The 24,159-nt window shown below is 37.9% G+C and overlaps 1 protein-coding gene across 2 annotated transcripts; it reads left to right on the top strand.

Moving 5' to 3' along the window:
• Nucleotides 1-3,437: 3,437 nt before the first annotated feature.
• BPNT1 (3'(2'), 5'-bisphosphate nucleotidase 1) lies at nucleotides 3,438-22,756 on the top strand. 2 transcript variants are annotated; one of them, XM_007455388.1, is made up of 9 exons: nucleotides 3,438-3,559; nucleotides 7,652-7,779; nucleotides 10,745-10,849; nucleotides 11,538-11,645; nucleotides 12,929-12,977; nucleotides 14,189-14,280; nucleotides 18,363-18,560; nucleotides 21,024-21,129; nucleotides 22,163-22,756. In XM_007455388.1, the coding sequence occupies exons 2-9, from the start codon at nucleotides 7,660-7,662 to the stop codon at nucleotides 22,309-22,311; spliced, it is 927 nt and encodes a 308-aa protein (XP_007455450.1). In that variant the 5' UTR covers nucleotides 3,438-3,559; nucleotides 7,652-7,659; the 3' UTR covers nucleotides 22,312-22,756. The 2 variants fall into 2 exon arrangements, with proteins under 2 accessions (XP_007455450.1, XP_007455451.1); XM_007455389.1 differs by lacking the exons at nucleotides 3,438-3,559; nucleotides 11,538-11,645 and having other exon boundaries at nucleotides 7,660-7,779; nucleotides 22,163-22,311.
• Nucleotides 22,757-24,159: the final 1,403 nt, after the last annotated feature.

Below are 24,159 nucleotides of genomic sequence, written 5' to 3'. Positions count from 1 at the left end.
GTAGGGAAGAGGGAGACCAGAGCACCTGCGCAAGCCTTAGCGGGAGTGCGCAAGCGCGGGGCGGGGAAGGGGCGGGGAGGCGCAGGGGGCGGGGCCACGTCAGCGACCCCGCGGCAACCATCCCGGATCGGGGCTCATACCCAGAGGCCGGAGGAGATGGGGCAGGCGCCACCGGCTCATATTTCAATCACAGCGGCCTGCCTTTTTAGAAAGTATAGTTTCTTTAATCCAGTATAACCCAGATATTATCACTTCAACAGGTAATTAACAAAAATTGTAAGTATGATATTTCACATTCTTTCTCTTCATGTTAAGTCTTCATAATGTGCTATGTATTTTACACATACAGCACATCTCCATTTGGACTAGGAGCTTGCCAAGTGCTCAACAACTACATGGGGCTAATGGCTACCTTACTGGGAAGCACCGCTTTAGCGAGTACAACCTACCTCCACATAACATGTTGTTGAATGCAACAGTACTCTCTGTTTACTCCTAAAACCTGCACTGAGGGTACACTGAGCTATCAGAGCAGAAGGCTACTCTCTAGGACACCCGCACACTTCTCTTCCCACCTGTTGGGCTCACAGTCATTTGTGTTTATCCTTGAACTTATTCATGCCAGTTGTACTTGCTGTGTAATTATGCAATTTAATTATAAAAACCAATGGATGGTAAATTTTGTTATACTTATTTGTAACATAATAAAATAAATGGTCTGACTTAACTCAGTTGTTATGAAAATCAAATGAGATTGTGTAAGTAAAAGTCTTCTCAAACTAGAACTCCATGTAATGGCAGCCATTTGTTGATACTGCTCTCTGGTAAGTTTTTTTTTTTTTTAATAGAAATTATTGTTTCTTTCTAATTACAAAACTTTGGGAGTTACAGAAGAGCACACAAGTGAAAATTGTTCACTAACCACACTCTCCCCGAAACCAGTTTTTTTTTTTTTTAATTTTGGGCCCTGCCACATGCAGGATCTTAATTCCCTGACCAGGGACCAAACCCATGCCCCCTGCATTGGAAGCACAAAATCCTAACCACTGGGCCACCAGGGAATTCCCAAAGCAATTTTTTTTTTTTAATGAAAACTAAGCTGATGTTCTTAAGAATCTAGTAAAAGCATGTCTCTAAAAAACAAGAACTGCTGTTGAATTAGATGAAGCTAAAACAATTGTAAAGTAGTGGGGAAAACATTGTAAAAAATTTGTAAGTATTGTGCTCTTAGAGTTTTCCTAATTGTCTAACCTACAAAACCAGATGGTGCAGTATGGCTCTGCATTATCAGGAAAGATAAAGCAAAATTCCAATCTGGGGACAGAAGCTCCAAGAAGGTTTGGACACTCCTACACTGTTGATGGGAATGTAAATTGGTGCAGCCACTGTGGAAAACAATATGGAGGTTTCTCAAAAATTAAAAACAAAACAACCATATGATCCAGCAATCCCACTGTTGGGTATGTATATGAAAAAACAAAAACGCTAACTGGAAAAGACACATGCACTCCAATGTTCATAGCTGCATTACTTACAAAATTGTCAAGGTATGTAAGCAACGTAACTGTCCATCAACAGATGAATAGATAAAATGTGTTATGTCTATATACAACGGAATACTTCTCGACCATAAAAAATAATGAAATTTTGCGTTTGCAGCAACATGAATGGACTTGGAGGCCATTATGCTAAGTGAAATAAGTCAGAGAGAGAAAGACAAATACAGTTATGATATCACTTATATGTGGAATCTAAAAATATACAATGAACTAGTGAATAAAACAGAAAAGAAGCAGACACAGATATAGACAGCAAACTAGTGCTTACCAGCAGAGAGAGCGGAAAGGGAAGGGGCAATATAGGAGTAGGGGAAAAAGGTTATTATGGGATTATACAAAATCATGTGCAAAATTTTTGAAAATTGTATAGCACTATAGAATTTAATGCAATTTTTACCCAATTAAAAAAATGGGGCTTCCCTGGTGGTGCAGTGGTTGAGAATCCGCCTGCCAATGCAGGGGACATGGGTTTGAGCCCTGATCCAGGAAGATCCCACATGCAGCAAAGCTACTAAGCCCGTACACCACAACTACTGAGCCTGTGTGCCACAACTACTGAGCCCACATGCCACAACTACTGAAGCCCGCATTCCTAGAGCCCATGCTCGGCAATGAGAGAAGCCACCAAAATGAGAAGACCACTCTCCGCAACTAGAGAAAGCCTGTGCACAGCAACGAAGACCCAATGCAGCCAAAAATAAAAATAAATAAATTTATTTTTTTAAGTGAAAATAAAATAAAGCATATGAAACTAGGAAAATAAGAAAAAAAAAGGCTTGGACAGATTTTTGTGGGGTTTTTCGATTGTTTTTCTTCTTTAGCAACGAGAATGTAGTGATGGGTTATTTATTTAATTTAAAAATTTTTTAAAAATAAAGCAGTTTTATTAATATAAAGAATACGTTTAACAAAAAAAAGACTGTTCCCTTTGATAGTTTTTCTTACCCTGAATTCTACTATGATGAAACAGTGGGTTTGGCTTTCTAATTAATCAGAGAATTTCTGTCTTTAAATGGATGAGTTTAAACAATTTACATTTGTTGTTATAACTGAAATGTTTGCTATTCACTCTGTCATTTTATGTTGTTATATTTTAATCACAGTGCCCTGCTTTTCAGTACTGAAAAAAAAGATCATTGCCTCTTCGCTCTGCTCTTCTCACCGCAGGTCGGCTCCCACATGGACACAGAAATACAGGCAGACACAAGAAGTGTGCTCCTTAAATATATGGTGAAAGCCAAAATGAATAAACAGGCAATTTTTGTTTTTGCTTGTTTATTTTTACTTTTGGCAGTGCAATAAAAGTCGTAATTAGGTGTTTTTTTTTTTTCTGTGCTTCAAAAAACAAACAAAAATAATTAATATGGTACATCCGACCCGGAAGAGAAAAAAATCTCCCAGGACTAATCAGTAGCCGAATGAAAGGGTCACAGACCCTTTCAGGAATCTGATAAATGCTTAAAAAAATAAAATAAAAAATAAACGCTAGTAACACACTTCTGCATAAAGTTTTCTTAGGGGGAACAGAGGTAGGGGCGTCGTGGACCACCTGAAGCCAGTCCACGGACTCGTAGGGTTTCGAGGTTAAGTAGCCGCCTGCCGCCACGGGGCAGTATCACTAACCCGACAAACATCGTAACAGTAAACTGTGCGCACAAAGTGGATTGGAAGACACCTGAAACCAGAATGATTACTTAATACACCTTTCGGTTTGACTTCAGGGGACTGGAGCCTATGGAGTACTTGGAAAGCTTGGAGAAAACACGGACAAGTGGAGCTTTCCGGCGGGTCTGAAGTCAGACCGGGCGGTGGCAAAGTACCTGTTCTGCGCCTGCGCCGAACTTCCCGCATGCTCAGTAGCTGAGGTAGTTTTAGTCTTGATGACCTATCCCCGGAGGGTAAACGCTGTACTGGACGCTGCGGGGGACCTGTTGCTTGGTAACGCTTTTTTGGTTACCCCTGAAGTCTCCTTCGTCTGACTTGGTGCCAGTCTTGTCACTGTAAGTAATTTTATCTCCTGCGGGGCAGCGCAAGGGCCTGAGTAGTTTATTGGTCTCCTAACTCCACCCCTCTGCACAGATATGAAGAGATTCGAAGGATTTATGTTAAAAAAAATTACGCAAATCAGAGTACTTCTCCAGATATTCCGATATCGGACCTAGATTCTTGATTGTTTACTTGTACTACTATTTTCGTGCCCCGGGGTCTTTTTATGGCCATATGTTGTTGAAATAACAAGGCAGACTTAGACCGTGGGTTCTTTAGTGCATCCAAATTTAGAGACTGTCTTACGCCTAAAATTAAATTTCGTTAAAATAGCAGACATTCTTCCTACTGCCTTTTCTGGTTGTAGACTTGCTTTATTTATTTAGATTCCCTGAAAATGTGATTGCTAGTTTAAAAGATGTGTACATTTTACTGTTAATAAGATTTTCAAAAAAGCGGTTTCACCACTTTACATCCTCGCTAATAATGCTCAGGAGGATCTTCCCTCACACTCCAGCCAACACTGGGCAAACTTTCTTATCTATGCCAGTCCTAGATATGAACAATCATTACTCATTGTTTTAGATTGCATTTCTTTCTAATTAGTGAAATTGAGCATTTCACGATTTAATGGTCTTGGTTTTATTTTTCTAAGTATTGCCTATTGGCGTCACTTGCACATTTTTCTGTTGAATCATTCATCTTTTACAGATTGATACATGTAAGCCCCTTATGTAACAAAAATTAGCACATTTGTCTAGTATGTGATACAAATTTTTGTTATCATTTTGTCACTCATCTGTTTGCTTTGTTTATAGTATTTTGGCTATATAGACATTTTAATTTTTATGCCTTCAGATTTATCAATATATAATGGATTCTCGGTTTTAGTCATGTTTAAAAGTGCTTTTCCAAATTTATAAAACATTTCACTCATGTTTTATCCCCATACTTTTATAGTTTCATTCTTTTAAAATCATGCATTGATCTGGAATATACATTGATATAAAGAAGGCAAAAAGATTCCAACACTTTTTTAAAAGATTAGCAATTGTCCCCACCGTTTTTTGCACAATTAACTTTCCTCCATGATTTGAATTATCACCTTTAGTGTATTTGGATCTATCTCTGGAATTTATTTGATTGCATTGATTTGTCTCTCAAATTCTGCCCAGGACTAAACCTTTAATTACTATAGTTTTATATCATATTTTGATATATGCTCATTTCTTTTTTTTCAGAATTTTCTCTGTTATAGTCAAGTTCCAAAAGATAAATTATCTTAGTATTTTGATTGGGAACTCACCATTTATTTATTTATTTATCTTTCTTTTTTTTTTTATGGTTCTGGCAGCTTTATTGAGGTATAATTATCATACAATCAATGTAAATATTTAAAGTGTATAATTTGATATAATTTGTTTATCCACTCACCTGTTGAGGGACATTTGGGTTGTTTTCAGATTTTGTCTGTCACAAATAAATCTGCTATAAACATTCATGAAGAAGTCTTGGGACTTCCCTGGCAGCCCAGTGGTCAAGAATCTGCACCTCCAATGCAGAGGGTACGGGCTCCATCCCTGGCTGGGGAACCAAGATCCCACGTGCTGTGCTGTGTGGCCAAAAAATAAAAAAACAAAAGACAAAAAACCAACCAAACAAACAAAATTCATGAAGAAGTCTTTGTGAGGACTTAATACTTTTTTTTTCTCTTGGCAAATAGCTAGGAGTGGAATGCTGGGTCAGCCAAACTGTTTCCCAAAGTAATTGCACCCTCTTACATTCCCACCCACAATGTGTGTTACTCTAACCAGTGTCTTGTGAATGATGAGGTCTCCCACGGGCTAGTGGGCTCATGAGCTCCCAAGCCGTATGAGCTCTGAAGATCACACATACTCTTCCTTTCGGGAGGTGCATGCCCCGGCTTCAGGTAGTTTCCTCACCTGCCTGCACTGATTAGCAGATCTCCAGAGGTCTCTCTGGTACTCTGCCCTGCACACTCCTATCATCTTGGCCTCTGCAGACACCCAGCTCCATCTCCTCAACTTGGATACTACTGCACTCCCCCTGGGTTCCCATTTCATCATTTATTTTAAGAACCTAATCCTCGTATGCTCACCACCTTTATATTGAATTCAAGATACTTCTCCCAGGCTATGAGAAGAAATGGATCATTGATTCCTATAGTTTTTGTCCTTCTGAACTAGCCATGTTGACAGCTGTAAAGATTCCTTAAATGATAGGATATTAGGTTGATTGCCTTAAATGTTGTACAACATTTTTTCATACTCCAAGCCTCAAGCCCAGAACATTATGAAAAAGAACCTGTGCTGTGATTCTGGGTCATATTGCTAATATTATATCCTCAGAGTCAAAATAATGTTGTGGAAGCTATAGGAATTTTTTTTGCCCTTAACGCTGCCCTAATGTCCCTGCAGGGTAGCCAGCAATGAGAATAATCATTGTAATAATGGTTAGCCAGCATTATTTAGTGCTTACCTTGTGCCAGAGACTGATTTAATAATTACCATGACTCTATATTTTAATACTACTGCTAGCTCCATTTTACCAGTCGAGGCACAGAGAATTTAAGTGGCTTTCCCAAGGTCATACAACTAGTGTGTGCCAGAGCTAGGAATTGAACACAGGAAGTAGGCTTCAGTGCCTGTGCCTTTAATCCCTGTTTTTGATAAGCTTTCAGAGAGACATGATTACAAAAGTTAGTGTTTTACAACCCAGAAGGTGTAAAACTGGTAGAGAAGGAAGTACAGTGGATGTAACCTGAGATGCTATAAGGAAGTTAAGGACTTGCAGCTTCATTTTATTGACATGTTTGATAAGTATCGTTTCTACATCCTCCTCTTCCACGGCACTTTTGAAAAGATGCATTCAACAATTTTTTTTAAACTGTATTTAAGTTAATGGCTAAAGAGAAAAAGACAGTTAGGACCAGAGTCCTGCAATCTGTCAACCAGTGACCCTTTTCCAGGTTGAAAGTGAATCATGAATAAAATTATGGGGTAACATTGTTCACCTAGTTATGAGTACACCTAACAGTGGCTCAGGATGGGGGATGAGGGCAGTTGGACCATGATTCAGTCCCAACTAAGGCTCAGCCCACCCCACTGGGAATTTGGAAGCTAGGAAGGCCCAGCAGCATTGGGGTGGCAGCCCAGCTGGAGTGAGGAGTGGCCTTTACACTCCCCTGTTGACTCTTCTCAGCAGACAAATTCCTAAAGAAAGGTGGCAGCCAAAGACCATCTGTTGGCAGCCCTCTCAACAGCTGGGGAAGTAAGTCCTTCAACCCCAGAGGGAATCTGGGTGATGTATCCCAGCATCAAAGCAGTCAATAAAATTGCAGGATTTGAATTTGTATTTTCAAAAAGGAAAGTACTTGATCCTAAAGACTGTTTTATTCATATTTTTTATTCGGCCAGGGGCTGCTTGACACTCATTACTTTTCCAAATGCTTGGTCTTCAGTCCAGTGGTTATCCTGCTTGTTCTCTTTATTTTGCTACTGATAAGGATGGTAGTCAATAACCAGCAGATTAAACTTTATTTAATCTCTAAAGGAATATTCATTGAGTTTCAGAAACTAAATGTAATCACATGCAGTCCCTCCCCTTTTTAATTACTTTAATTACTTCCCTTATGCTCTTCATACCTCTGTCAGCACTTACCAGTTTTATGTTATAGACATTAGCTTACAGTATTTTACCCTCAGCCCACCAAAATATTAGCTCCTTAAGGGCAGGTATTATACCTTATTTTTTAGCCCCTGCAGCACGTCCACAGCTTTTGTACATTACACTCGTCATACATAAAACTTTTTCACATGTTTATAGTCCTGGGCCAGTTACCCCCATGCCTCAAAATGTCCCATCTGCAGAGAAAAAGAATACTATAGAATTTATTGGGAGAGCTAATGCTGAAATGGAGTCTTTTTCCAAGTCTCTCTTAGTAAATGTTTATTAGAGAATCTATACAGTTAATTGAAGCAGTCTCAAGTAAACACTCAATACCAATATGTTGAATTGAGTTCAAGTAAATGAAACCAGCAGTTGGCTTTGAAAGTAACATAACATTTCTCTCGATTTTCCTTTAGGGCACATCATGGCTTCCAGTCACACTGTGTTGATGCGGTTGGTGGCTTCAGCATATTCTATTGCTCAAAAGGCAGGAACGATAGTCAGGCGTGTTATTGCTGAAGGAGACCTGGGTATCGTGGAGAAGGTACTGAAAGTCTCGTCTCATTTCATACCAACTCTGTTTTTGTCCCTTGAGGTTTAGCTAAAAGGATATAATAATCTGGACAGACTTTAATAGTTGAAATAGTCAATGGCTCCCTTATGGAGATTGCAAGACCCTTAGTTCAAATGGGCTCCATTTCTGCTCTGCAGAGGACTCCAGACTTCCTACCTCCAAAACCTTTATTTATATGACTGGGCCTTCTAACCGCTGTCTAGCTCCAGAACAGTGGAACCAAGCTTTATATCCTGAAGTAATCTAGTTCATGCAAAGCTGTGCAATCCTTGGTGAACTTGACATGTTTGGTAACATCTGGCATTTAAATAAGTATCCCCTATATAGAAAGCTTTAAAATGTCTTTTCTGCATGGAAAAGAAACCTAAAGCAAAGGTTTTCTTTCCAGTATGGTAATTTAAAACTTAGGTAAATTAACAGAAAGATAGTTTATAGTGGTAGTTGATTCTTAAAAGAAGTCCCACTGTGCATGTGTTCTAGTTTAAAATATAATTTCTTCCACAAGATTTGATGATTATTTCACATTACAAATTTTAAGTGTAAGTTTCCACATACTGACTTTTTGTCATAATCTTTAAGGAAGATTGTATTGTAATTTTGCCCAAGTGGGAAAATTTTAGGATATGATAAATATTTTAATGATTTGAAATAGAGATGTAGTTAAGACGCTTCTTTATGATTAGTCAAGCATCTATTTAAGGCTATTTGTATAAAAAAAATAAGGACCTTATATATAAGTAAAAATCAACTTAGAAATAAGTTCCTGTGAACTAATTATAGGATATTCAACATAACTACTTTTAAAAATTAAGAATAAAAATCACAAGAACTAGTGAAATAAATCTCATTTCCTTTTTTGATAGATTTATGGGCTTAACAGTATAGGAAATAGATACAGGGTATCTTGATTTTGAAATCAAAATTGATTTGAATCAACTTTTAAAAAAATTTGTTATAGTCCCTCATTTTCCATTTTCAAAAAGCATTCAAGGTATTTATAATATATATAGATGATATCTCTCATCCCCCATCCTGAGCCACTGTTAGGTGTACTCATAACTAGGTGAACAATGTTACCCCGTAATTTTATTCATGATTCACTTTCAACCTGGAAAAGGGTCACTGGTTGACAGATCGTAGGACTCTGCTCCTGACTGTCTTTTTCTCTTTAGCCATTAACTTAAATACAGTTTAAAAAATTTGTTGAATGCATCTTTTCAAAAGTGCTGTAGAAGAGGAGGATGTAGAAACGATACTTATCAAATATGTCAATAAAATGAAGCTGGAAGGGCTAGTTGTTGTATTGGATTACAGAATAAGTATTCAAAATAGTTGCAAACTCTGAGAAAGGTGGGCCAAATTCAACAAGATATTACAATAGGAATAAAATCCTATATTAATGTTCAAGTAATAAGGGGGGAGTCTGATTCAAATTTGTGTGAAAAAGAGGTTTTAGTTGATCATATACATGCTCAATGACAAGCCAACAATGTAAAACAGCTACTTTCAGAAGGCTACTAATCTTACTGTCTTTTCTTTTTTATTGTTTTCTCTATTATGAAACATAGGAAGTGGAGAAAAACAGCAAAAAGTACAAAATCATCTATTAGGCCACCACCGCCAATATTTTGGATCATATCTTTGCATATTTTTCTCTTTGTATTATTTATTTTGCTTAAGTTGATTTTCTCTTGTGATTATATTAGATGGACCACTTTGTAGCCGATAGCTAAAGAGTAATAGAAATATAGTGTTCAAGTTAGAAAGAAAGATAATAACCTCACTGTCCTCTCTACTGGTCAGACACTTCTAGTACTTTATATCCACTTGTTGACACCTCATTTTAAAAGAGACAGGGCAAAAACAGATTTGTCACATAAAGTATCTAGAATGGTGAGATCTGGCACTGTTGGTAGAAAGAGCAGGGAATATCTTATCCTAGAGAAGAGTTGGGAGAGCTTTCCTCATAGAGTTGAATGGCTATCAATGTGTCTTTTTTTCTCTGGAGCAGTGGTCTCTAAACTTGATTGATAGGTAAGTAATCTTCAATTTCAACAATTCTTTTAAGTAGTTTCATTCCACAGATATTTACAGAGCACCTACTGTGTGCCAGGCACAGTTCTTTAGAAAATAAAACAAAGATCTCTGCCTTTGTGGCACTACATTCTAGCAAAATTGTTCTTTACATTGAGATAACCAGCAAACTTCACTGTGGCAGAAAAGAGTTTGATTTTCGTAGTCATTCCTTATCTCACTACGAAGTATTGCAAAAGATCTGCTATTTAAGATAAAATAATGTGTAAATACACCTAAACAGGTATGTATAAATTGCAACATGTCCTAATTCTCTGAAAGCAAGCTAACCAAGGAAGTGGTCACTGTCTTTCACAAGTGTGACTATATGAGTTATGGATTGAGTTGAGTGCCATAGGTGAGTCATGTAGTAAATATTACTGCCATTCACTTTTTTTTTATAGTTTAGAAATAAAAATTTTGAAATAAGAAATAATGAATCGTTCTGAGGACCTCTTGAATTATTAAAATTAGGATTGAGTGGAGTTTACAGAAAGATCCATATAAGAAATACCTTTTAAATAACTAAAGAGTTATTTACTATTATTAACTGCCTTGAAAATTGTGAATTTCCTGTCTGTCAACCTGCTTAAGCAAAAGATTAATGTAGAGATCTTATAAAAGGAATTTGTGAACTGGGGGAGAAAATATTCTAAGTAATTTAAAAGCTCCTTTCCAAACTTTAGCCACTATAAATCCCATGAGAAAAACCCAGCCAAGAAACTGACTCATATGACGTTAAGCTTGATCAATCTTAAAACAGACAGTGTAATTTAAATGGATATAGATAATCACCCATGAGGCATCAAAGAACAACTTATTTCATACTTAGTTCTGCTAAAATGTGCGTTCTTTGTTGCAGACCTGTGCAACAGACCTGCAGACCAAGGCGGACCGATTAGTTCAAATGAGCATATGCTCATCTTTGGCACGGAAATTCCCCAAACTAACAATTATAGGGGAAGAGGTAAGACTATCATATAGTTTTTTAAATCCCTGTTTACTGTATGGATTTGTAATTGCCCTTTAGTGATTTATACACTACTTTTATGATTTCAAGCATTATATGTTTGTGTTTTAACACAACAATAACTATCATGTTTCTTGGACTTTCAGAAAATATCTGCTTTTAATATTTTGGTTTATTTCTAGGCCACACGTGTCAGTTCTTGACCATAGATGATATGGTTACTGTTGTGACATTCAACATACAAAGTATAAGATGGGTAGAGTTCTAGAACTTTGGAATAAAATGGGTTTTATTGTTCCTGTTTTGTTTTTGTTTTTTTAATTAAGGCTTATTTGCATACTTATTCAAAGACCAACACTGTGAAGGTGAAGGAATTGACATCTCATGTATTTGAGAGTTAGACAGCTGATGGCAGAGTCACTTGTGTAAATAGGTGTATAATACTTAAAAATTCTTTTCTTTTTAATCCTTGTTCAGGATAATGAAGTTGGGATCCTTTGTAATCAACTTTGATGAGCCATATGTGGTTGTTTTTGCAATTTTATTCAGTGTGCTTTAAAAGCTCTAAATAGAAATGGTAAACAGGAAGGACTAGTGAAACCTATGATACTGCATTTCTTCTTGTTGCTGAGACAGACGGTATTCTGTAAACAGCTTCGGTCATCATCAGTGTTCTCTGCTTTAGGATCTGCCTCCTGAAGACGTGGATCAAGAGTTGATTGAAGATGGTCAGTGGGAGGAGATACTGAAGCAACCATGCCCATCACAGTACAGTGCTATCAAAGAGGAAGACGTATGATCCATGTTATTACTTAACATTCTATTAATCTTCAGTTTTTGTCGTAGTAAAGGAAATAAAATTTGCCATCATGATGAAAACTTGGTAGTTATAAAACAAGGGAAACCAGGAACTTGAAATCTTTCAGAGCCAACATATAAGTGCCTGGCAACCATATGGGATGTCTGACCTATTAACTTCAAGTTCATTTTCTCATCCTATTGATTTCCTCTTCACTCTAAAACTGTTATTAAAAATACTTTTGGGGGAATTCCCTGGCAGTCCAGTGGTTAGGACTGGGTGCTTTCACTGCTGGGACCTAGGTTCAGTCCCTGGTCAGGGAACTAAGATCCCGCAAGCCGCGTGGCACTGCCTAAAAACAAAATACTTTTAGGGAGAAAATCTAATTTGTTATTTAGTAAATTTGGTAGTAAAACATTTCATTGGTAATTGGAGCTGGAAGGAGATGAAATGGATTGCTACCTTATATTTTTGGAAGGCCATAAAAATTACCCCCCTTGCTTTTTATTGTTGCTTAAATTAAATCTATGACTTCAGATAACTATCAAACTTCTTTAATTTTTGAGTTTTAATTTATTTAACACTCATTCATTGAGCACTTACTATGAGTAAGGCACTTTGTTCTGTGATATGCAATATAGAAAAAAAAGATGTGGTGTCTCCCGTCAGAAATATGCCCTCACAAATTTACATCAAGCATCTAGTGGTTAATGGCTACGTATCCTGAATCATATTAAAAGTCCTAAGAGGAGGGGATTTCTTTTTTATGCTACTGCCAGTTTTATAAACCATTCATTTTTCTTGGCCGCATATACGTGTGTCCTTACGATAATCAGACTGTCATTATTTATCTTAAATCAACATTTATATATAAAAATGAGTAGCATCCACACAAAACATTTTTGGTGCCACTTTAAAGTTTTCCTTATATCACCATCTAGAGCCCAGGATGTTCATGGCCACATGTTTAGTGTTCAGGTAACAATAAATTTTTACCAATAAAGTTATTGGTAAAATTGGTTTATTTTAACAATAAAGTTAACCATTTTATATTAAAAATTTTTTTATTGAAGTATAGTTGATTTACAATGTTGTATTAATATTTTATTACAAAATACTTTTTTACTATTATTTTTTAATTATTACAAAACTGATGACATTGGCTTAAGCCACCCATAATATAATTTCAAAAATTAAAAAAAGGTAGTTTTAGTTTATCTATTTAAATCAATTTTTTAAATTTTATATGCTCAATTTGGACATTTCCTCTTTTATAGCTTGTGGTCTGGGTTGATCCTCTGGATGGTACCAAGGAATATACTGAAGGTTGGTATCTCTTTTATATTTGTATTTGACAGCAGTAGGACTAATATATGATGTTTAGTTGTAAACATTTAATCTCCTTCAAATACCACCCCCCCATACTCCACCAGTCCCACAATCCTAATGTCCCCTAGATGAAAATAACTAACATTAAACCAATGTAACCGAAGGGACTATACTGAACCCCCAGCTTTATTGGGTAGAAAAATGATGAAAAGTGTTACTGTATCGCCTTGCTCTGCCACCATCCCCTGCCCATCCCTCACTGGCTTCCTCTGCGAACTGCTGTCTCACTCCACAGCCTCACGTCTAAAGATGGGTTTTGAAACACAGTGCAATATTTCTCCTTTCTGAAATTATCTAAGATGAGCAAAATTAGAAGGCAGCAAATTAAAATAAAGTTGGCAACGTTAAAGTGAGAAGTGCCAGGCTCAGAGCCAGAGTGGTAGGTTTTAGGAGCGTAGCATAAGCTTAGATTCTTATTTTTGAGAGGAAGATCAACGTAGGTTTTCTTATATTGGTTTTCAGCTGAAAAAAGAAAACTGTCTCGTAATTCCTAGAAAAAAACTCTCTCTGTCCTTGGATGAGACATATCTACAATGAGTACGTGTGAAAATGTCTCTGTAATCCATTGAGAAATAGGGGAGCTCTAGGCAGCTTTAGTGAGTGTAAGAACACCTAAACAGCTCGTTCAGCTCTCAACCCCGACCTCCAGAGGTTTTGATTCACTAGCTCTGCAAAGGAGCCTGAGAATCTGTACTGAAAAAATTGAGCCAGTTAATTCTAATGCTGCTTGTTAGTCCATTGGCCCCACTGTGAGAAATCTTAATTTAGAGGCTTGAAATGCAAATCTAGAGAGTAATCCTGGAATCGAGAGTGATCTAGCAGGCAGAGGTGAGTCGGATGGTGGTAGAGGGGGGCACAGAGGAATCTAATGATGATGGCTGCAGAGTTATGGCTGACTTACTTGATTGGTTTACAGATTATTCCTAATGAGACCATGTGTATCAATTCAATTAAGTGGCCGTAGTCCCTACTTCTGTCCCTGGACAACTCTCATAATTTGTGTATTTTGCCAGAAGTAGGTTTAATCATGGATGAATCCTTGCAAATTCCTTACCTTTATTGCAAAAATAACTTGGAGCCACTGATGTGCTGATGATGAGTCATAACCTGAGAAAGTTATGTAATTGATACGAATTTCTTCTTTTTAGGTCTTCTTGACAATGTAACAGTTCTTATTGGAATTGCTTATGAAGGAAAAGCCATAGCAGGAGTTATTAACCAGCCATATTACAACTACCAGGTATTAGTATAAAAGGTACCAAAATATTTTATTAGATAAATAATTATGGTATTATATGATTCTTAATGTTATATGATCCAATGATTTCTAGCTTGGTTGCACATGCAGTCGTCTGGGGGAGCTTTTCAAAGTAAGGATTCCCAGGTCATACCCCAGATGTATTGAATCAGGTCCTCTGGGGGGTGTTGATGCCAGGAATGTGTGTGTATGTATGTGACTGTACACAGACACACTGTATGATTTGCACATATTTGTTATGTATGCCTTATGATTCAAATCATAAGCAAAAGTTTGGGAATTACTGATATGGCTCTTGGTTAGCTTGGTCATTGAGACACCTGATTTACAGGTGGTGCTTGAAGCACGTTGAAGAAATGAACCATTTCAACCAAGAAAAGAGGCTAGCCATGTTGTTTTGCAGGTAATACTACATAGTGCCTAAATTATAGTCAGCATTAACTAAATATGTTCTTGTACTCTTTTCTCTCATTTTGTCTCTCTAATGTGCTTTGACTTTCTACTATACTCCCAAGAAATTGTCTTCCTTAGAAGTAAGAGGCTAATGTAATTCCAAATCAGGAATATACTGTTAGATCACATTAAATGTTAAAAAAATTGTTGCAATAAAATACTTAAGGTATTTACATTAGTGTGACCTTGATAGAACTTTGGAGAAACAAAGTAACCAGAGTGGGGACTATTACTTCTGAATCTCCAATTTGAGTTAAGAGCAGGATTAATCTCTATTTCTAAGATAAATTTGTTGTTTTTAATATCATTTATGTGATTATAACTTTTTATTTATAATCATGTGCATCTTACGATTATTCAGCAAAAATATTTATGCATTCATTACTGGGAAAGTCTCATATTGAACTGCTTAAGAGTCCATTAATTCTTTTAATATGACTAATGTTTATACAGTATTATATGCAGACACAAGTTTGCAGTTATCATGTAAACTTTAAAGCAAGTGTAATAGGGACATTTAATTCATAGATAATATTGCAGTGCGTGGCATCTTCTATCAAAAAAAGATCTAAGTGCTTAGGAATTGTTAACAATTTCCATCACTTCTTTCTAAGATTAGAAAAATTGTATTCATTTTCCACAGAACAATGAAAATCAAAAGTTAAGGGAACCCAGAAATGAAGCAAAGGTGAGAAAAATAGCTAGGCTTTTGGCTGCACTGGTAGGCAGAAAAGAGGTAGGCAACTTGTGGTACCCCAGTAGTCACTGTCTGTCCCATGTACCAGCTCATTTTCTCCTGCTCTGCTTCTCTCCTTTGTTACCTGTCCCTTCACCACATTCCCTTCTGTACACTTTCTTTCTCTCCTCTCTTCCTTCTCTCTTGCTTATGCCTTAAAATTTGTTGCAACAAGGAGAAAAGTTGCTTAGCTTTGTTGGTAGTTTTCAAGGCTGAATGTCCAATTTAAAGTCATTATCATCATAGCTAACATTTATCAAGAGCTTACTGTGTACTGACAGACTCGAGGGATTCACATGCATTATCTCATTCTGATACACCAAAGTCCTTTAAGGAAGCCTTTATCCCTGTTTTAAAGAAGAGGAAACTGAGACAAGTAACTTGCCCTAGTTGGTCAATGGCAGATCTGGTATCTAAACTGCAGTCCAAGCTCTTAGCCACTGCTCTACATTGCTCTCTTGAGCCAGATAGAAGACTTTTTACAGTTCAGACTTTATTACTGCTTCTAACAGATCCTGAAGCTGGGAAGCACTCAAAGGAAAGAGCATGGAATAGTGCAAAGAAACCCAGTTTGTCTGTATATTGGAGGTAGCTCCTTAACCATTAGGAATCTTACTGAACTCATCAGTAAGGTGAAAATCTTAGCCTTTTTTACCCCCAGACAGTTGGTGTGGGAACTCTGAAGGAGAGAGTCAGCAAGAGAGGCTGAGAGATCAGGAGCACAGAGGAAGGCTAGCTGGCTGCCTCATGGGATTGCATTTACCTCATCAGGGCACCAGATTCCACGGTCCCATCCTCTTTGCTGACATATTCATTCACAGAGGTCATATGAGTTTTTAGGGACCAGAATGCTCATGTCCTCTATTTAGTATGCTTTCCTTTCTTTTTCAGAATAACTGGAGAGCTGAATTAATAAATAGGTTTCTTGAGCACATGAAATTAGTCTCAGCAATTGAGCTGAAGCATAACGAGCACACAGAGCCTCTCTGTACTTTTGCGATTCCAGCCTCTCCTATAGTGTAAACTCAAGAGGGAAGAGGGGAAGCATACACTGAGCCCCCAGTGCTTGTTTTTTGGTTCCTCTGTTGCCCCATTTGCTGGGAGTGCTGTCCACCCAAAGCCTTCAGCTCTCAGCCTCTTTGGGGATCGCCTCACCTGTGAAGAGCCGCCTTGCCGGTGACACGCCCCTTCCCAAGGCAGTCCATTTCTAGTGACTGATGATTGGGGGCGTGTAAAGGCCTGGCATTTCATCCCAGTTTGGGATGTGTTCTCCCCAGTTTGGTACAACTCTGAAGAGCCATTCTGGCTCCAGAGCTCCCCATGGGGTTGGCTGAAGCTGTGGTCGTGTCTGCATCACAGCTCGGTTTCTCCCTCTGCCCACTCCCCTCCCTTCCACAGGTGTTGATCCCAAGGGCAGTCATTAATAAACACCCTACCTATCTCAGAGTCCGCTTCCCAGGGAATCCAACCCTGCAGCCCAAGCATATTTCACTATAACAGCACCCAGAGTACTGCTGTAGGGTAAATAAGATGATGTGTGTGAAAGCATTTTGAGAAGTAAACCGAGGTAGTCTACTAGTTTAGTGACGACAAACATTGGCTTTTTAAAAAAATTTTATTTATTTATTTTTGGCCATGTCCTGTGGCATATGGGATCTCAGTTCCCCGACCAGGGATCGAACCCACACCCCCTGCAGTAAAAGTGCAGAGTCTCAACCACTGGACCACCAGGGAGGTCCCGAAAAATACTGGCTTTGAACACAGATGAGCCTGAGTTTGATTATGATCTTCTTAGAGTCCTTGTTCAGGTTACTGAATGATTCCAAAACTCATTTTTCTCATCTGTAAAATAAGGATGATAATACTATTTCATGGGATTGTTCTGGGGATTAAGTGAGATAATATATGTAAAGCACTTAGTATGGTGCGTGGTACATGTTTAGTATTAAATAAAAATATATGTCTGTATGTCTACTCTATTGATATAGTGGTATTTTGATGACTTTGTGTTAATCTTTTATGCATCAGGTTTACTTTCCATGAAATACCGGAATATTTATGTTTGTTTATGTTATGTTTATGTTTTTCTATATGAAGTGTATAGTTATAACAATGTGGCTGAAAGTTCTTTGAGTGCTGCAAAGGAAAATACAGATTCTGGGATTGCACTGTCATTGTCATTTTACCACCCCAATTATCAGTAAAATCTTTTAACCCTGACCCCATTATACATGGCCACTCTTCAGTACCGGCATATTCACTTGCTTTGTCTCTATAGCAGCATTATTATATTATCAGCATTACCTATTCCCATAGTAATGTGATCCTTATTGTTCCTTGGACAATGAAAAGTAATCAATACACGGTGTTTCATTTCCTAGGGAATTATGTACCTTTTGCAAACAGCTATTTTCAAATACAGTAATGAGATTGTTGGATAATTCTGAAAGGAACAGGAATCAGTATGTGATGTTGCCTTTCCTGAAGACTCCAGGGAATAACCAGAAGTTCCTTTCCGTACCTTTGGAACCCAATTATTATTATTTTTTTGGCCGTGCTGTGTGGCTTGTGGGATCTCAGTTCCACGACCAGGGATAGAACCTAGGCCACGGCAGTGAAAGCCCAGAATCCTAACCACTAAGCCACCCGGGAACTCTCTGAAACCCAATTATTAACCAAAACAACAATGAGAATGATCAGTTGATGTTCTCAGGAAAATTTCTTTGTTGATGATACTGCTTTTGTACTTTATAACATTATCATGTTTTTATTTTTAAAAAAATCATGTTGCTAATGTAACTAAATGTTCTATTTATGGCGAACCTTTCTCTCCAAATGATGACAAGCTTTGCCATTGTTTCACCCATTTACATAGGCAGGACCAGATGCTGTGTTGGGGAGAACAATCTGGGGAGTTTTAGGTTTAGGTGCCTTCGGGTTTCAGCTGAAAGAAGTGCCTGCCGGGAAGCACATCATCACAACCACCCGGTCCCATAACAGCCAGTTGGTTACGGACTGCATTGCAGCTATGAACCCTGATGATGTGCTGCGGGTGGGAGGAGCAGGAAATAAGGTACCAAAATCCATCCATCATCTACCCTGAAATGCAACTGAATTATTAAAAGAAATACTGCGCTGTTACAAAATGTGAAATAAGAGTTCGGGAGAAGAGATTAAAGATTGTAATTTGCCATTAAAGACACATTTCAGCAACATCTGAATTTTTTTTTTTTTTTTGGCTGTACCACGCGGCATGTGGGATCTTAGTTCCCCAACCAGGGATCAAACCTGTGTCCCCTGCAGTGGAAGCGTGGAGTCCTAACCACTGGACCCCCAGGGAATTCCCTGAATTTTTTTTAAATGTTGTGGTTCAAGTCTTTTTTGTCTAAGAGAATTCAGTGATAAGCCATTTGGATAAGACCCCGGGCCTCTTGCCAGTTCTCATTTTCTCAAGGATCCTCTTGGATTACTTCCCAGACCTTTCTTCTACAGACTCCAGAATGGGCCTGCCTGCCCCTTTCTGGATACTTACTCCATTCATTCACCTAGGCTCCCATCCTCCTGAGAACATTGTGAATTGGAACACAATTTGATCTCCATCCCTGATCTCTTCTCATCTTATTGCCCCTTGGTTGTCATGAGGACATCCATCAGGTATTTCAAATTCAGCATCCCCAGTTGGAACGAATCCTCTTTCTACCTGCCCCCAGATGTGTTCCTCTCCCTACTTCCTATCTGCTTAATGGCACCGCCATTTTTCTAACTGTACTAGCCAGACATCTGAAAGCCATCCTAGCCTCCTTCCTGCCTCACATCCTATCAATCTGATCCTACCTATAGATCTTCTTAATTCTTCCCTAATGTCTCATCCATCTCAACCGCCAGTGCCCTAGGTGAAACCTGTCATCATCCCTCAACCAGCCTTTACAGCGGCTTCCAAAGCAATCTCCCTCTGAAAGCACTTACTTATAAGAGGATGAAATATGGAAGTTTAAAAATAGTAGTGTTTTGAAAAAAAATGTAAAACATTTCAAAGTAAAAATATATTCCTGATAGTTACTGAAATATGATTTCTCTTTGCCCCTACTTTTATAACTACAAAATGCCATTACCTCTTTTATTCCCAAGGAGGTACCATTCCCCGTAGGAGCAAAGTCCCCACCCTACACAGCTCCCACCTCTTCTCCTTGCAAAGACCTTGTTGGGCAGTTCTTAACTTTCTGCATCAAGGACCTCTTTGAGAATCGGACGAAAGCCACAGTCCCTCTTCCCTCAAAAAATATACCTGGCATAGTTCTTGGCACATAATAAGACAACACAGATTTCTTAAAAGAAAGAGAAAGCTTTTACTCAGAAGTCTGCAGCAAGGGTTAATGGTTTGAACGTGTCATTGAATACAGTAATCCTAAAAAGAATAGCTGGTTACCTTGTGTTCACTGAGGCTCTCCTTATTCTCCCAGGCTGGCCTCTTCATCTCAATATTTGAAGTCTGAATTTTACAGCACTAATTACTTAACAGTATAACCAAAAAATAAATCAAGCAACTAATGAAAGGCTGATAGCAAGTTACTGTTGAGAGTCATGCGGTTTCTATCAGTGACCTCAGATTTTTTTTTTTGGCTACACCATGCGGCATGTGGGATCTTAGTTCCCTGACCAGTGATCAAACCCACGTCCCCTGCAGTAGAAGCATGGAGTCTTAACCACTGGACCACCAGGGAAGTCCCTCAGTGACCTCAGTTTTGTATGAATATTACAGGCATTAGTAAGATGACTGTTTGATTTGATTTGATTTGATTTTTATTTATTTTTTGGCACACTGTGCAGCTTGCGGGATCTCGGTTCCCCAACCAGGGATCAAACCCGCACCCCCTTATAGTGGAAGCATGGAATCTTAACCACTGGACCGCCAGGGAAGTCCAAGATGACTCTTTTAAAATTCATACTTTGGTAGCAGAAATAACAACAGATATTATACCAAAACAAAGACTTATGAAACTGCTTGTTAGACTAGTCAGCATCACATATCTGTTAGGACTTATTACAACCTATACATTATTGTACTGGTTGATATTTCTGTATCCTTTATATAATAATGGTCAAATTTTTACAAGATTAAAAACCTTTATTTTTTCTACAACAAATATATATTGGTTTTACCGTAAGAAGAAAAGACAGCATAAAAAAGAAAACCTTGGGCTTCCCTGGTGGCGCAGTGGTTAAGAGTCCGCCTGCCAATGCAGGGGATACGGGTTCGTGCCCCGGTCCAGGAAGATCCCACATGCCGCGGAGCGGCTGGGCCCGTGAGCCATGGCCGCTGAGCCTGCGCGTCCGGAGCCTGTGCTCTGCAACGGGAGAGGCCACAACAGTGAGAGGCCCGCGTACAGCAAAAAAAAAAAAAAAAAAGAAAACCTTATTTTAACTAACCCAAGTCTGACAGAGGAATTGAAATATACTGATAGAAACAAGCAGTTTCTCTTTATTTGTATCTCAGTTATTTCATGGTTGAGGGATAATTATTCTCTTAACCTTACAGATTATCCAGCTGATTGAAGGCAAAGCCTCTGCTTATGTATTTGCAAGTCCTGGATGTAAGAAGTGGGATACCTGTGCTCCAGAAGTCATTTTACATGCTGTGGGAGGTTAGTCCATTTTATTTGGGGGAATTACAGTTTTTATACAGTTTTCGTATTATGCTAGGACATGATATTTCAGTAACGTTACTTTACCTAGACTCTTAGGATATAAAAGATAGAAGGAAAGTTAGAGGTTATCCAGTCTAAGCCTCGCATTTCACAGATTTTCAGTGAATTCATTTTCCTTTAGTTACAGTTTCTCTTTTGGACCTTGATCTGCACACAGTTCATTTAATTAAACACTTATTAATTTATGGCTTTAATACTTTTAGGGGTTTTTTTCTTGAAAAGTAAAATATTCATCATCATCCTCATTAGTTTCTTTTGAGCCAATATTGTATTGGTAAATGTCTCAGTGCTAGCGCTTAAAGATCATAGAGTTGGAATTTTTTTAATCTGCCTGCAAAAATACTACAGATATATACATAGCAAGATGATTTTTCTAATTCAAATAGACATCAGATCACATCTACTCTTAAATGCTTGATTTTTATTTTATCATTTCTCCTGGTACATTATCGTGTCACTGTCTCAGCATATTACATGACAAGGAAGTTAAATTCATCACGATCCATTCTCATTAGAATGTTAAATGAGACTGTAATATAACACAGTTATGTTTTATGAACATACTTCACTTAAACTCTTACCAAATAAAGTGTTACTAATAAATGGTAGAATGAAGAAAACACTTTTGAAACCAGGAATCGTGGGTGATGGCGTATAACCAATAGGAAATGTAATCACTCCAGGAAAAGAGAAATTAATTGATACTGAGAAGTATAAATTGAAAATACTAAGTGAAATTATTTTAATCAGGGAGAAAAAATAATGATTTAGCCTTTAGTTAGTCAAGTTCCTCTGTAGTCTTAAATTGCAAGTGAATTAATACTTAACCTTTGTGGTCACACATTGTCTTCCTTATTTTATCCAGAATTCAACGGATATTATTATATAGGGAAGCAAGAAGCTCTTAGAAATAACTAGAAACATAATGATCCGATCAGCCATTGACATTGTATTGATGTTTTTTCCATAGGCAAGTTAACCGATATCCATGGAAACGCCCTTCAGTATAACAAGGAAGTGAAGCACATGAACTCAGCTGGCGTCCTGGCCACACTGAGGAATTATGACTACTATGCAAGTCGAGTTCCCGAATCTGTTAAAAATGTACTTGTTCCTTGAAGGGAAATCTCGTCGACTCAGCCAGGAGAAGGACTTGCTCCTCAAAAACTAATTGGATGGAATTTGAGCTCTACCTTTACTTCATTCATTGTTGATCACCAATTTACATTTGGTTACTTAGGAGTAGAAAATTGAATTTTTAAACGTCTTGATTAATGAATCAACCAGACCAATTTTGACATCTGGAAAACTTGTAAAGTCAGTATATTTCACATTTCATTTTTCCTCCTTTTATTTGGAGCAGTGAAAGTAAAGCTTAGTTCCAACTGGCCATCCTGGTGCACTGTTGAATCAGCATTCCTATTTTGTAAACCAGATTTCTTTAGGGCACAGAACCACAAGTTATTACCTAAATCTCATTCTTGTCTTTCACAGTAATGTAAAAAGTTTTCCTACTCCCATTCTGAATACATTAAAATATCATTCTATATGTTGATGAAACAGATTTTGGAGAAACATTTCTTTATAATAAATTATTTAATTCTAGCTCTGTTATTCACCAGCTTTTTTTGTTTTTAAGTAGTTGGAAACTATGTATTCTCTGCTGTGGGCATTACTTTATCCTTATGGCATCATTATGCAGTTTAACTGTGGAAAGTTAGGTAATTGCTCCTATTCCTTCCAAAGGAAGATTATAATGTATGCTATCAAAATTATTCTGACATTCTGCCTAGGTTTTTATTGTTTAGGTCTCTGTCCTGTGCTTTTAAATAAATTTCTCTCGTTGTATTAAGCAAGTGGTTTAAATTAATCATTCCCAAACCCACTGCATGTCAGAATCACCTGGGAAGCTTTTCAGAAAATACGAATTCACAGGCTCCAGCCAAGCGGTTTTGTCTTAAAATTCCGTGTATTTTAAGACAGCTACTCCAGGGATTCGGTAGTCATTTAAGTGTAACACTCACTAGAGACGGTGTTGGAGTACTGTTTTCACAAGGCAGCTGCAGGAAGAGGTCTTTGTGGCTTTGACACCATTGGCCCCTCTCCCTCTTGCAACTCTCTTCTCACTGTCCTGTTTTTCTTCTTCCCCCTAAGAGCCACTCCTACTCAGTCTCCTTTCTTGGTTTCTCTTTGTCTCCCTTTCCTTGAATGTCAGTATTCACCATGATTCTGTCCTAAGTTCTCTCTAGATGATCTAATCTACAAATATGGCTTCACTTAAGGGCCTTTTACCCAGAATTCCAAAATCGTATCTAGCTTAGAACTCTCAAACTCTAGATTTCTATACCCAAAAGCCTACTTTGATGTCTCACAAGTATCTCTGAATTATGTCTAAAAAACTCTTCATTCTTGCCTACCCCTCCTTAAATTATTTTACAAATCCCCAAGGTGATCCTGATAATTGGCCATGTTTGGAAAGTACTTCCTTCTAAGAAAAGAGTTCTCTATCGATATGCAAACAGTGGACTAAACCTAATTTAAAAAAAAATCTAAGTACAACGTGAGAATAACTTTGAAGTTATTTTCTATAGGCTCTTATATAAAAACTTTATCCAAGTGACATATTTGGAAGTCTGCATTCTCTCTCCACTCCCATTTCTTCTACATTAATTTACACACTCACACCCCTTTATTGCTTCCTTGAATCACTGCAGTGTCTTCCTGTCTAATCTTCCTTCCTGCACTGTTACTCCTCTCCAATCCATCTCTCATTGGCTGCACGTTTTTTTAAAAAGCCAAATCAAGTAATGCCACTCACTTCCTCAAAAATCTTTTGTGGCTTCCTATTGCCTTTAGGATAAAATGCAAGTTCATTACAATGACATGTGAACCTCTTGAGGTTATAGCTTCTCCCTTCTCCAGGATCACCTCTGTTCACTAACCTGTACTCCAGCCATGCTCAACCAT

This window comes from Lipotes vexillifer, unplaced genomic scaffold, assembly GCF_000442215.2.
Source record: "Lipotes vexillifer unplaced genomic scaffold, Lipotes_vexillifer_v1.1 scaffold403, whole genome shotgun sequence".
Classification (NCBI taxonomy): Eukaryota; Metazoa; Chordata; class Mammalia; order Artiodactyla; family Lipotidae; genus Lipotes; species Lipotes vexillifer.
Note: the sequence above shows the minus strand (reverse complement) of the source record. Positions and strands in the feature narration are given on the sequence as shown.